The sequence below is a fragment of the Dendropsophus ebraccatus genome, chromosome 3, assembly GCF_027789765.1.
Source record: "Dendropsophus ebraccatus isolate aDenEbr1 chromosome 3, aDenEbr1.pat, whole genome shotgun sequence".
Lineage (NCBI taxonomy): Eukaryota > Metazoa > Chordata > Amphibia > Anura > Hylidae > Dendropsophus > Dendropsophus ebraccatus.
The window spans coordinates 7,259,705-7,274,921 of NC_091456.1; the positions used below are offsets into that span (position 1 = coordinate 7,259,705).

The window sequence follows — 15,217 nt, forward strand, 5'->3', positions numbered from 1 at the left end:
TTTATCATTCTGTCATTATTTGGGCCAATTTGGTGTTTTTGCGCACAGCGTAAATGTTTAGGCCACATTCATGAAGGTGCTATTTTTGTACTTGTACATTACTGGACCTGATATACGGGACGTAATAGAAGGCCATGTTTTTGTTCATATTCGCCAACTCTTGCGAGGTTTTTGTGTCACTTGTTTTTTGTTTGTTTTTTTTTACCAGCTTGCATGCTGGATTGTTTTTTTTTTCTTTCATTCTAAAATTCAACTAAAAAGTAGAAAAAAAAATTGGAAGGCAATCAAATGTGGAAAAGTTTGCATTTTTTGGAGTCCAAAAATATTGGGGGAGATTTATTAAACTGGTTTAAAGTAGAATTGTCTTAGTTGCCCCTAGCAACCAATCAGATTCCACCTTTCATTTTCCAAAGAATATGGGAGAAATGGAAAGTGGAATCTGATTGGTTGCTAGGGGCGACTGAGCCAGCTCTATTTTACACCAGTTGTTAAATCCCCCCCCCCCCCCCAATGTGTGTGAACATAGCCTAAGCGGAGTGTATGTCATGGAGGCAACTCTTTACTTTTTATGAAACTTTCGGTATCATGATTTAATATGATGCCAGGAACTCTGAAACTGTTAAAACTTCATGCTGCTATATAGGCACAGCCATGTCAGTTCTGCGGCAAAGTAGTTTAGCTTTTTCGGAGCTCTCGGCATCATAATAAATCTTGTCACCTTAGGCCTATGTATGTTCACACACAGTATTTTAGGACTGATTTATAAACATAAAATATATATTTTAAAAGAAAAACTGCAGTTTTTTTTTTACATTTGATTGCATTGCAGTTTTCTTTTTTTTTTTTTACTGTTTTGTTGAATTTAGGCATGAAAGAAGAAAAACAATCCAGTATGCAAGCCGGAAAAAAACCTTTGCAAGAGTTGGCAGATATGAACAAGGTCGGTGTGCCTGCCGCCTTAGGCTTCCCTCACCCACACTGTTTTAAATACAGATAGGGGTCAGCAAGTGAATTGCGTCTCTATTCATTCTCTATGGAACTGCTGGAGAGAGCAAAGTACAGCACAGAGGGTAACTGTGAGCTGTGGGTGCGGAGGAACCAGGACAGGTAAGTATTACCATCCCCTGACATCCCTGTTTTTTTTGGACCAAATTTATTGTTTGCCCTCCCTGTTTCTGGGTTTGTCCGAATTACCCCTTTAAAATGATGACCGGTTCCCTTTAGAGGGAGTGCACCACCTTTTTTTCTTAGAAATAAGAATTGAAACCAGATAGTAATAAAAGTTAGGGTTTTTTTTTACTTTCAGATTGTAAAGTTTCTTTATTCCATTTTATGTACATCGCAGTTTTCTTTAAAAATTAGTTTTCACAGTAACTGCCTGGAAAGATTTGTGATTTACTTCTATTTAAAAATCTCCTGTCTTCCAGTACTCATCAGCTGCTGTATGTCCTGAATGAAGTGGGGTTTTTTTATCCAGTTTGACATACTGCTCTCTGCTGCCACCTCTGTCCATGTCAGGAACTGTATAATATGTACTGTGCTACTATCTACCTGTATTGAATTTACTGCCATACCACATGTACTGCTTTCTGCCTGGGCTCATGCACTGCGCTTCTGTCTACCTGGATGACTGCATCACACCGCTCTCTTCCTTGGTGAGCTCTCCCTTTAGATGCCAAATCATGACATCTCCATTTTATATTTAAAGGGGTTGTTAACCAAAAATAGTTTTCTTTCGAATAAACTTGTGCCAGAAATTGCAAGAGAGTTGTAATTGACTTCTATTAAAAAATCTCAAGTCATCAACTACTTATCACCTGCTGTATGTCCTGCAGGAAGTGTTGTATTCTTTCCAGTCTGACACAGTGCTCTCTGCTGCCACCTCTGTCCATGTCAGGAACTGTCCAGAGCAGGAGAGGTTTTCTGTTTCAATATATTTATTGGATTTTTTAACATATTTTTAATGACAGTTGTACACCATTAAGCAGTGCAACATAGATATCCAACAAAGAACAGGAAAATGTTACAATAAACAATAGACACAGTAAAGCAGAGAATATCGCAGGTACACACTACAGAGACATGTTATATGTATATAATTGCAAGGTAGAAATAGCAGGTTTCAGTAGGAATTATGCTATATAGGTAGCTAATAATAAGCAGGTAGGTAACTGACCACCACGGTCAGTCGTTTTAAATGACATAACTAAATTTCGTTGTGCGTGTAACAAGGACACAGATAAGTATAAGATTATAAGTAGAAATGTAAGGTGTGATAATGCAAGCAGACGATCATTAAGGTGTGGTAAGGTGTATAACAAGTGAGAGCTATTACTCCAGTATGATGCTGTTATGGCTGCTTAAGAAATATGGCCTCAAAAAGCTGGGTGTAATTAAACATAGAGCAGACCAAAGAAAAAGCATATGCATGGCTGCTTATATACAACTATAGATATTGTGAGATGATAGCGTTCTGTCTCTTATCACAAAAATAAGCTTCTATATGAGCTATGCAGAAATAGGTAACTACACACACGATTCGAATATATACATAGAAGAAAGAACAGCGTGTTGTACTAACAAATATTAGTCACGCAGAATGGGTGGGGCATATAGTCCGGCCAATGCCAGAGTTCATTAAGGAGGTATAGAACACCAAGGTGTAGAAGGCAACCTCCCGTCCGATAATGCCTAATATTGACCGTTGTTAGATTGCCAGGAGTTCCATAGTTGCATCCCTTCCTCCGGGCTTGAGATCCTGTAGGCAACGTCCCCTTTAAATACGATGAGATGAGTGGGAGATCGCCACTTGTATAAGACATGGTTGTCTCTTAGTATTTTTGTGAGAGCGGAAAAGGACTTGCGCCACTGTAAAGTTCCTGGAGATAAATCTGAGAACACTGATATCCGCTGGTATTCGTCTGGTAAACTCTCTGCCTTTCTAGTAGCGTCCAAGAATGCCGATTTAACATGAAGAAAATGAACGCGTACGATTACGTCTCTTGGAGTGTCCATAGGTAGATGTCTGGGTCTGGGGACCCTTCGGGCCCAATCCACAATCATTTCTTTATTGGCACATTTGGGTAAGACTGTTTTGATAAACTTTTGAATATAGGAAGGTAAGTCCGCTGATGGAATAGACTCCGGAATTCCTCTTATTTTCAAATTGTTGCGTCTAAGCTGGTCCTCCAAGATCATGGTTCTGTTTTTCAACTGGTGCATCTCCTCCTCCAGTCTCCTGCATGTATCTGATAACAAGTTATTCGAAGAGACCAGCTCTCCCATTTTTGTTTCTGTAAGTAGGACTCTGTCCTCCACCGCTCTGATAGATAAGCTGAAAGACTGAAAAATCTGGTCTATGCTGCAAAGGAGAGAGTCTCTGAAGGATAATAGTATGTTCCTGAGTGAGGAGCTGGTCAGTGGTGAATCAGGAGTCTGTAGCATGTCAAACTCCATAGGAACGCACTTAGACATGAACGCTGCTGCTATAGTTGGTAGATTAGGTGCAGGGTTCAAAGATGATGCAGACCAGATATTTTGCCAGGTAGCAGCAGCAGGTGGAAGGTGATCCTGTGTATTAGAATGGGGCAGTGAGCATGGACTGCCAGAGCTGAGCTGTTCAGCATTGCTTATGAACACAGGAGCTGCAGGGGAGAGAGTGGTAGCTTTAGCAATAGTGTCTGGCACTAAGACAGGGGGTCCAGCATTAGCATTTGGATGATAAGCAGAGGCAGGGGGATCTGCAGGAGAGTCCTTTGGTAGTTGAGCAGACTCAGCAGTTTTAGTTGGCTTGTTGCCAGAGATGTCATGAGTCAGTGTAAGGAGAGGGTCCCGTGTGGGCAGGACAGGCTGTGAGGCAGGAGCTGGCTTCATGCCAGAAGTAGGAAGGATACAGTCCGTCCCTGTGTGTGGGGTGCTGCATGAGGGAGCCTCTGTCTCTGATGCCAGGAGTTCAGAGAGAAGTCGTGAGGGCAGGCTCTTACCAGTGTCAGGTAGCGCTCGTTTAGGACGGATATCAGGAAGAACTCTGTCAGTCTCTGCAGGCAGCTTCTTCCTGTCTGGGCCGGCGCCATCTTGTTTCCTCACATGGGGATGCCATATTACTTTCTGTATCCTCTGTGGTTGTGATAATCGGCGATGCATGGTGCCAGGACCTGCTCTAGGTGGTCACCGATGTAAAATGCCCGGAGAGATAAGCCAGAGATATAGAAAGAGGGTCTTAGTTGCTGTTATAAGCAGGGTCAGACAGGAGCTCAAGCAGAATGTGTCTGTCTCCTCTGGCTGCAGGCCACTCCCCGCAGGAGAGGTTTTCTATGGGGATTTGCTGCTGCTCTGGACAGTTCCTGACATGGACAGAGGTGGCAGCAGAGAGCGCTGTGTCAGACTAGAGAGAACACACCACTTCCTGCAGGACACACAGCAGCTGATAAGTACTGGAAGACGGGATTTATAAATAGAAATAAGTTACAAATTTATATAACTTTCTGACACCAGGTGATTTTAAAGAAGAAGAAAAAAGTTCCCCTTTAAAGAATTTATCCAGATTTAGCCTCAGATTCACCAGATTTATTACAAGGTATGGTGGATCTTCCAATACAGGCAGTTAAAAGGATTTAGTTAAAGGGATTATCCAAGCCTAGAAAAACACGACCGCTTTCTTCCAGAAACAGCCCCACTCTTGTCTTCAGGTTAGGTGTGGTATTGAAACTCAGTTCCACCTAAGTGAATGGGATTGAGCTGCACCCAAACTGAGCACAGGGGTGGCACTGTTTTTGAAAGAAAATAACTACTTTTTTCTTATCCTGGATAACCCCTTTAAGACCAGCGTAAAGATACATCCTCCACTGTTTTTGGTTGCTACCAGCAAAGAGAAGCCTTGAAGAGAATAACGAACTACTACAGAAACTTTGGTATATAAGAATCTTCTGAACTTCTGATATTGTTAGCAAAGTTCAGTAATGTTATGGCTTCCTATGTGCACAATATCAGAAGCCAGAGACTCTACAATATACTAGAAATAACAACCACCGCGCATGTTCTTACGTTTTTCTTTATTGGACACATCACATAAGGAAATCAGTATGTTCTATCTGCATGCAAAGGAAGAAAAGTTTATTTCTAAATTCTCGGTAACATAAGGTTAGTTCTGTTACTTTTTCTGGTAAATTCACATCATGCTCTTTGAAATGCAAACATCAGCATATAAGTCTCTGCGCCATTTCAGTCCATATGTGCATGCGTTATTTACAGAGAAGAAAGTAACTTCTGCTCAGCCGATGGGTCGGAAAATGGCGCATCCAATCCGGTGAGGAAATACGGACGTGAATACAGAGAAATTATCCTAAACGTGAATCATCAGAAAACACAAATATTATCCGGTAAATGACTGTGTGAGTAATGCTGATTGTCTGGGGAAAGATGTATGTTCAGTACAGCACTGTGTATGAGATATACATGGTCAGGGGTTAGGTCTGGTTGCAGTATTGTTTACACATGGGATCAACTCTCATACAGTCACAATGTATTAACACTTATAAATCCTGCAGATCAATACATGTAGTATCAAGGCCACAGTTCTCCAAAGCCGTAATGTCACATTATTTGGTGCCATTACTATTACTAGTGCATCGCTTTTTTTTTTTTTTTTCCTTTACATAAATAGATTGGCACCGGTCTATTCGTGTAAAAAATAAACATACAAAAAATAAAAACGATGCACTAGTGGTAAATTTGCTTTAAAAGGGTTGTAAATGGGCAAAAAAACATGGCAGCTTTGTTCCAAAAACAGTGCTACAACTGTCCACATGTTTAGTATTGTATCTCTGTCTTATCCACTTTAAGGCTATGTTCACACTACGTAAGTTACGTAATAATCGCGGCCGTTGTTGCCAATTTGCAACAACGGCAGTGATTACTACGTAGCTTATGTAGTGCTGCCTTCTATGGAATCCGGGCCGCAGTGTATACCCATAATACATATATACATACACATAGTATACACTGTGGCCATGATCCCTAGTGGAGGGGGTGGCTCTGGCCGCACGCTCCATTGTGAGCAGAGGGGAATTTGGATGTGGGCTCACACTGATGCACCTACATCCAAATTCAGCAGCAGTGAAGATCATTTGGCCGGTAGTGCAGTACCGGCTGGGACGATCTTCTCTGACACCAGCCACGGAACAGCTGGTCACGGAACGGCCGATGTCTTCCGCCATGTGAACATGGCCTAAGGCCGTTAATAATTATCATGATTAGAGATGAACGAACCGAGATTGGTGCCAGGTTCAGTACCAAACCAAACTTTTTGCAAAGTTCGGAACAAGTAAGGCGGCAACACATCTAAAAAAGATGGCGGCCGCACATCTTACCGGTCTGCTCTCCCCCAGTGTCCTCCTCCATGTCTCCAGTGTCTTTGGCTGAGGAGGCTGGGTACAGCTAATCACTGACTAAGACAGGACATGGCTGCAGTCAGTGATTGGCTGAGCAGGCTGTCACTAGAGTCTTAGTCAGTGAGAGGCTGAACAGGATTTTGGTGGCTTTACATTAAAGTTTGGCAAACCTGAAGAACTAAACTTTTGAAAAGTTCTAATCTTATTAATAACGGCCGCTGTTTTGAAATTGTGGATGTTATGGGAATATAGCCTGATGTTGGCTTCACATATGCTGTTTCGATGCAGTTTTTTAAACAATGTTTATGAAGTGGGTTTTAAAGAAAAAGGGTGAATGGAAACACCGTGGTGTGCCGCTAAGGTGGCCATGGCTGGCGCGGTCTGTGATGATGTCACCTAATGCAGATAGCATGTCGTAGACTCAGATGTCAGACGTAAATTCCCCCATTGTATGTGATTGTTCTGAATTACATCAATAGTCACTTTACATTGGTTACAATGACTCGGGTTCTATTCCATTATTACACCAGCATCAGATCGGTAAATTCAGTAAATTTTTTATATCAAGTTTTACAAATCCCGACTACTAATTGATTCTAGGAGGGCTACAATGATTCAACTGCTTAGGTACTCTACGAGACGTAGTTACATAGGACAGTCTTAAAAAACGTTGGACCTCATTTACGACAAATTTACATAGCAACCAAAAATGTCCCGTAGCTACCAACCAACCAGTGCTCAATGTTCATGTCTGAATCTAATGTCGTAAAATTAGCTCTGCGACAGACCGGTAGGGCTACAAGGCCATATGGGTTTGGTAAATAAGGCCCAATGAATTCTGTAAAGCTTTGATCTGGGAAACATAAAACATATATATATATATCTCTGGAGAACATTCTTCTTTCTATTATCATTGTGTTTGATTAGAAATATAATATAGTCCCAGAGTTAAGACCAACATGAGCTTTTTGATACTATTAATGGGTACCTATTCCTTAATAGCCGCATGTCAGAAGTTTGTATTGCTGGAGGTCTGGGTTCTGAAATCCCTGCCGATTGCTAGAACGCAGGGGAAGAAGCGCTCAACAGTGCATGATCTTCCTCTCCGTCTCCACTCACTGCTTAGGTAGCAACAGACGGAATTTTAATGGAGCCTATGGAACTTCTGGTAGACCCGATTACCGGACGTTCTATAGGCTTCAATAGGCTCCATTATAATTCCGTCCACTGACAGTTTAGCAGTGAGAGTGGAGATGAAGGGGCAGAGTGCACTCTGCAAAGTGCTTCTGCCTCTTGTTCTAGCAATCGGCGGGGGTCTCAGCACCCGGACCCCCACCAATATAAACTTCTGCCACGTGGCTTTGACATGTCAGAAGTTTGTTTAAAGGAGAATTCCGGTGTATTTTAAAATTTTGTAGCCAGCAGGGGATGGGGGGAAACTGATTACAGGTACTGACTTACCTCTTCCTATGCCTGCGGTGAGCAGCGGGATAGGCCGTGGGACCCGCACCGGATGGCATTTTCCCCGAGTTGTGATGATGTTACGACTCAGGGGGTGGGGGAAAGGCCTGTCCCGGCTGAAGGACTGGCCGCTCAGCCAATCAGTGACTGGAGTGTCGTCCTGCCCCAGTAACTGACTGGCTGAGCGGCCAGTCCATCAGCTGGGGCATGACGGGTCCCGCGGCCGGCCCTGCCGCCTACAGGGGAGAGGTAAGTTAGTACTTGTAATTTCCACTCTGCCGGTTGCAGAATTTTATAATGCGCCGGACTTCTCCTTTAAATGATAGGTACCCTTTAGGTTCCAAAACAATACAAAGATGACACTTTACAGAACAGGACATTAGATATTCATCAGATATACTGGTAAACTTTTACATACCCTGTGAACTCAATAAGAAACATGATATCATATGGAAAAATACTATAATATTTACAGATACATTGATATAGCACGATAAGCATCTAAACCATGCAAATGGCGCCAATGCTTTATCACTGAAGTTCTACGGAGTATAAAGCTTGTGTAACAACTACCAAGCGGAGGGTTCCAGGCTTAATAAGAAAAGCAGAAAACGAGAAACTGGAGCAAGTGTAGAAAAAGTCCTAGAAAGTTCAAGATGTAAGGTCTTCATGCAGAGTGGAGAATCAGAGGCCATGTACAGATCTCTGCGCTATAGCACTCAACGGGTTCCTATCTAGGTGAATAGATTATATTACAGCTTAATCCATTGTCAACGTGTCAATGCTGCAGATACTACGAGTGGGGTTAGAAAGGAACTTAGGAATTTGTTAGGGTCTTCGGGACGTGTCCATTATACAGTACCATGTGAGAGCTACAGTATTCAATGAGGTCTTATGACAGTGTACTTGTTCGTAATGAGACATTGAGGTGTTGATTTACAGACAGTAAACTGAAAAACAAAAATGGCCGGTTTGGATCTCACTATTGAGAATAATAGACTTATAATGGAGCCTTCGGGACAGAGAGGGAATGAAATGCTATTGCGCATGTATCCTGGCCCGTTCTCTTGATGGTGGGGGTGAGGCTCCGACCAGTCTCTATGACACGTCAAACAATATCTATAATAACAGTGCTCATTTAAAGGTGATTAAGGTCAAGGTGACTCCATGGATCAGTCTAGTACCTGTTGCCAGACAAGGACTGACTGACTGACTACTCAAAAGGAGTAAAGAAAAGCTGGAATAGAAAGTGGACCTGATAATTTCATAGTCACAAATATGAGATCCTCAATACTTCCTCTTTCATTATTTCTATCTCTTCTTTACTCGAGCGTCATACATCTTCTAAGTAACTAACGGAGACATCTGTGAAGCCATTTTGATCAAATCTATGGTTTAAACAAAATACAAAACTAAGTGCAACCTCCTTCCGAACACCCAAAACAGCGAACAATGGTCTTCTAGAAGGGCGGAGGAACGCCATAATACAGTACATAGGATATAAGAAAACTGAATCCGTTATAGGTCGACCTTCGAGATTCCACTGTATAAAAAAATCTGACTCACTCTGCGTCTCCATTAAACTAGACTAGTTATTAAGACGGGTTACTAGAATCTACCGTTACAGGAGATACGGGAGATGATTTTCCATATATAAAAATCAGCAGAAAATTCTGCTTTGTCAAAGGATATATAATAGTATCCCACCCATGTGCCGCCACCATGTACAGTGTATCACTACATACTATGTTAATAGACTCTTCTGTACTATGACAAATGATGTGAACTACACATGTGTATGTATATTAGTGCTTTAGGTATCTCCAATAAGAACTAACTCTAATATTCAGTCTTTTGCAAAAATGTAAAAAAGCTGTGCTATTACTGTGATTATTTGCCCAAAAACGTGTGAAGAAATAAAAATACAAAACATGAATTTAAATTAGAGGATTAAAAATAAAAAAAATATATATATATATATATTTTTTTTTTTTTATCCATTTGTAAACCCTGTGAATTTAAAAAAATGTACCACCTTAATTTTTTTATTGTATCAATACTGCTAATTGATATATGGAATGACAGTAGGGGAGGGTTTTTGTTGTGGTTTTGTTTTTTTAGCAGAAATACACTTTTCAGTATGTGCATTCAAAACCCTTTAAGTGGCGTTAGTCTGGAAGTACTGAAATTACTATCCAAAAAAAAGAGCTCTTAAACATTTGCTTAAATACTTAGACCCTTTAATTAAAGGGTCTGTCCCACAATTAAATGCTATATTAATTGTATAGATCATAAAAAATGAACAATGTTTGCCATTTACAAGCAGTAAAAAAATCTAGTAAAGGGTTATGAATTTTAAAGGCGTACTTACATACAGTAGTATGAGGCCATCCAACATCAAAAACATTTAGCTCTCTGCATGTCCACCTAATGAGTCGAGTGACGGTGGACGCACATGCTCAGTAACTCTCCCCACAGCCCGGTTTCTGCAAAGTGATCATAGCCAAGAGAGATAGATTCTGCCCAGTTTGCTAGGGTACCCTCTGCAGTAGCATGGCATATCTGCTGAAGAGGCAACTATAATCATCTACTAGAGGGGAGAGGAGATTGCTTATGTCCTGAGTTTGCCCTCAGCAGCACTAACTAGCAATGAAAGCGGAAAAAAAGATGAAAAACACTATTTTTTTAGACTATTGAATTTTACTGATTTGTTGCAGCAATATATGTGAACTGTCCCATTCATCTAAATGGGTCTTACTAAAATTCATGTGCTTGCCATGAGAAACCACACTATCCTCTTCCTAGTCATAAATGTAGTGTGTGCGAGCCGTGACTACAGGACAACCAAGCAGCATTGGCTACAGTCACCCGGCCATGACCATTGGAAATACTACAACTACAAACTTCCTCAGATAACCTCTGACACGGCGTCATTCAGGTAAGTACAAGTTACACTGTGGCTAAATGTAATAATAGAATTTAAAGTGAAATGTAAAACTGTAAAAAAGTTCAAATGGAACGCTGGACAACTACTTAAAGGAAAAGTCTAGGCACAGACTTATTTTTATTTTTTTCCCACAAAAACTGCCAGGGAGGAGGTGGGTGAACAAAACAACATGCACTTACCCTTTCCTGCTCCTGCGCTGGGGTCTTCTGTCCTCTGCTCCGGCCTATGGTCGCTTCCCAGTCTTGAGAGGGGATTTGGGATGTGACGTTCCAAGCCCACTCAGCCAGTCAGTGTCGGTAGTGGGGTTCCGCCTGGCTGAGCAGTAAAGATGAGCCAACCGTCGGACTTTTGGTCCGATGGCATCTTCACTCAATTGCGATGGCTGCGATCCCGGGTGCATAGTTGCGCTCCCGGGAATCTGCGGGCAGGATCTTCCAGGGAATTCAAGATACATTCCCTGGATTTCCAGGGAATGTATCTTGAATTCCCTGGAAGATCCCGGCCGCAGATTCCCGGGAGCGCAACTATGCACCCAGGATCGCAGCCATCGCACTGGAGTGAGCGGCTTTCGGACCAAAAGTCCAAAAGTTCCGCTCATCCTTACTGAGCAGTCCTAACACATCACAATCCAGATCCCTCTCAGACGTAGAAGTAACCGGGGACCAGAATAGAGGACAGTGGTCCCCAGCGCTGGAGTCGGGGAGGGTAAGTGCATGTTGCTTTGTTCACCTCCTCCCTAGCAGTTTTTTTTTTTTTAAGTCCATGCCCGGACTTCTCCTTTGAAATAAATCTTGGAGAATAGTACTAGCAGCCAAGTGTCAGTATTGTTTTACATATTTACCAATGGGAAACACATATTATATTTAGATTGATTTCAATATGCAAACTTATATATTCCCCTCTGAAAAAAAATAATAAAGCTTGTAGGTTATGTGTTACTTTTCCTCTAGTTGCATTCCAATGGAGCGTTTGAGAAAATACGGTAAAACCCCGGACTTTAGCGGTGTTCAGTAGGGTCTGGCCAATTATCAGGATGAATATGTATCAATGGCCAAGTGCAAAGTGAAGGAGATCTGCCCCCTTACCCATCATGTCAGCTAATAATGCATTGGATATGGGTCTTTAGCATCATCTAATTTTTGTTCCATATTTAGCCCCTCAGCGTAAACCATTCAGTCCTATATTATAGTGTAAAATCAAGAAATCTGAAAATTTTGGAATCACGCTGTGGGAGTGCTAAAAGAGAGAAATGTTATTGGCCCCAAACTATTCTGTGCAAACATTTGGTCAGAGAATATATGATTATATTAGTATCTGTAGAACTTGTATCAGAATATTGCTGTTTTGTGCTCTGAAATATCATCTTGGCATTATGTTACATAGCGGGGGGCACAGGAGCTCTGTACCCTTCAGATAAGCAATCGCCGGTTCTACTACAAGACAGAAAGTGCACTGTTCTATATGTAAGATCCGTTTGTACAAAGACATTGTGCCTTAATAAAGATTTGAATAAAAATAAAGTTCCATTTTATACAGTATAGGTTTCTTTATGGACATAAAGGTGTGGCGTATAGATAATGGAGCACTGGGCGGGACCATGGGCAGAGGTCGGCAAGAGGGAAGGCTTAACAACAAACACGCGTATCATTTCCGTCAGCATTTGTCCCGAGGACGTTACACAAATGCGTATTTTTGTTTTTTTTTAATTGAATAAAGAATATACTAAATAGCAACTATATTATTTCTATCGCTAAAAGCTAAAAGTGTGAATGCTTTGGAAGACAAGACATAAAAAGTTTACAGTGACTTGGTACAGAGCATAAATGCTTGTGAAACACTGCGGCCGCCTCTTAATCGCTCGCTACGTGGTTTTCGTTCTGTAGGACGTGCCAGCGCTCGATCTTCTTGTCTTTGTTCTTCAGGCACTCGTACCAGTGTTTCAAGCGTTCTCCTTTGGCATTGATGCCCAGCTGACAGCCACCTGGAGGGAGACGGTCAAGAACAAAACTTTTTTTTATATTTAATTTTATATTTAGATGTAAGGTTCACATACAAAAGAATGGGTTCCCCCAACTCTTTTAGGGGGCATTTCCTACGATACAGAGGACGTACACTGTAAACTGATAAAGTAGTCGGCCTCATATAGCTCACAACGCAGCCTGGGGGGACAGATATACTTCATTTTACTTTATTTTTGAAAAATGTGAATTGATACTTTTTTTTTTATTCTAAATTTCTTTCCCCTGTCTAACTTCTTTTTCCAATCCTGCACAACATCCTGTTTAACCCATGCTATGCCCAGTGTAGTTTCCTTACAGGAGCCGCCCCTTGGCTGGGTCCTTCCCGGAGGGATATCTGGCTAGTCCTGTGTTTTGAGACTCTTAAATGAGGCTCCACGGGTTCTTCTTTTGCATATTCATGTTTCCCAGGGGGCAATGCACCTAGGACTTCACTGCATTGAGCGCTTTAACCAGCAGCCAGCAGTGTTGTCGTTTGGCTGGTCTCCCTGAGTTCAGCAATCTGTTTCTCTTATGGTTCTACTAGGCATTGCTCCCACCTAGCCAGAATCCTGCTCCACACTGATGAGGGGCAACACCCCGAAACAGCTGTCTGTGCATTGATACCTGGCCTTGGTTTTTCCCTTGTCATTACATTGACTTATAGGGCCACTTAATATGGTGGTTTTGGTGGTTTCCTTACAGGAGCTACCCCTTGGCTGGGCCCTTCCCGGAGGGATATCTGGCTAGTCCTGTGTTTCGAGACTCTTTCATGAGGCTCCACAGGCTCTTCTTTTGCAGTGCCACTCCGGGGGACCCGAGCACATTTCTACACCTGAATTGATTAAATATTAAATTAAGATCAATGTAAATGACACGTTAATTGCAATAGGTCTGTCTACAAATTCAAAGTCCCAATGGGATTTCTCTATTTCTCTATCTGCCCAAATAACCATGCCAAAGCGGATCTGGGGTGGAACATTCTGTGTGTGAATTCCACCATGTGAACAACAGAGCGGAAATCCCATTGAACACAATGGGACATTGCTTGTACATATTTTACGTGCGGAATTTCAAGCGGAATATGAGTAAAATTAAGCACGGATTCAGTTTGAAAGTCTTTGTCTATTTCTCAGTGTGAACATACCCTTACATGAAAAATAATAAAGAGCCTATGCTTACCTCTCCTCCCTCCCCCACTGTCCTGCGGTGGCATCTCCATTGTCCCCCCTGACTGCAGCCCTGTCACTTCCGAGATGAACGCTCAGCAGTGACAACCTGCTCAGCCCATCACCGGTCACGGCGCTGTCCTATCTCTGTCACTGAACAGGTCGTCACTTGGAAGTGGCGAAGCTGCAGTCAGTGGGGACACACAGAGGGACCATGAAAAGATAGACATAGGCTGTTTATTATTTTCTATATAAATGCAGCTATAAAGCAAAACTTTTCTCAGGCCAGACAACCATTTTTATTAGTTAAAGAGACTCTGTCAGCAGGTTTATGGCGTCCTATCTCAGAGTAGCATAAACTAGTGACAGGGAAGCTGAACAGAATGATGTATCACTTACATTGTTCTGTGCAGCTGATCCAGAGATCTCCTCCTGAATAACATGGACAATAAGTAGTCCTCTCCATTATGTGCATGAGCTCAGTAGTCCTGGATATTTATGGGAAGCAGCAAACTCGGCCCACCAGCTGCTGATTGGCAGTTATCTATCCATGCTGTGTATAGGCAGTCACCTGTCAATCAGCAGCTGGAGGGCGGGGTGTGGCAAGAATTCTATTCTCCTGCATATTAGGAGAACGGCTGAACTGAATGATGTAAGTAATACACTGATCTGTTCAGCATTTCTGTCACTAGCAGCTCTCTTTTAAGGCAGAATATACCTAGTGACAGATTCCCTTTAACCAGCACATAATTTAGACCAGAATTTTACAATGTCTTAAAAGATAGAGATTCAATTTAAATACAATATATCTTTAATGGTGCATTCACACAGAGAGATTTATCCGACAGATTTTTGAAGCCAAAGCCAGGAACAGACTATAAACTCAGAGAACAGGTCATAAAGGAAAGACTGAGATTTCTCCTCTTTTCAAATCCACTCCTGGTTTTGGCTTCCAAAATCTGTCAGATAAATCTGTCTGTGTAAACGCACCATTAAAACCTTAGTCTCTAGTAATAAGATGCATCAATAAAGATGATTGTACAATCCGAGCATCACTGGTAACAATCTCCATGAACCTGTTCTCTTCTCCCTCCCCCACACGGAGCAGCTGTAACATCTCCAGCCCCCTCTATCATTAGACAAGGGAAACTTGTTCAACTTAAAAACTTTACCTAACATTTATGTTGCCCTGTAAATTAGTACATGCCCAAAGAGCAAACATCCGAGCCCTTGGTGCTGCGGGATAGCTGGGAG

At 41.9% G+C, this 15,217-nt stretch overlaps 1 protein-coding gene across 3 annotated transcripts in view; it reads right to left on the reverse strand.

The window, feature by feature from the left end:
* Positions 1–11,690: 11,690 nt before the first annotated feature.
* Positions 11,691–15,217, reverse strand: part of RPH3A (rabphilin 3A) — a 151,910-nt gene continuing 148,383 nt past the window's right edge. For 2 of the 3 annotated variants that reach the window (XM_069963974.1, XM_069963973.1), the window contains exon 20: positions 11,691–12,778. In XM_069963974.1, the coding sequence (XP_069820075.1) occupies positions 12,648–12,778 (131 nt within the window). In that variant the 3' untranslated portion in view covers positions 11,691–12,647. The remainder of the gene's footprint in view (positions 12,779–15,217) is intronic. The other variant, XM_069963975.1, reaches the window with a different exon arrangement.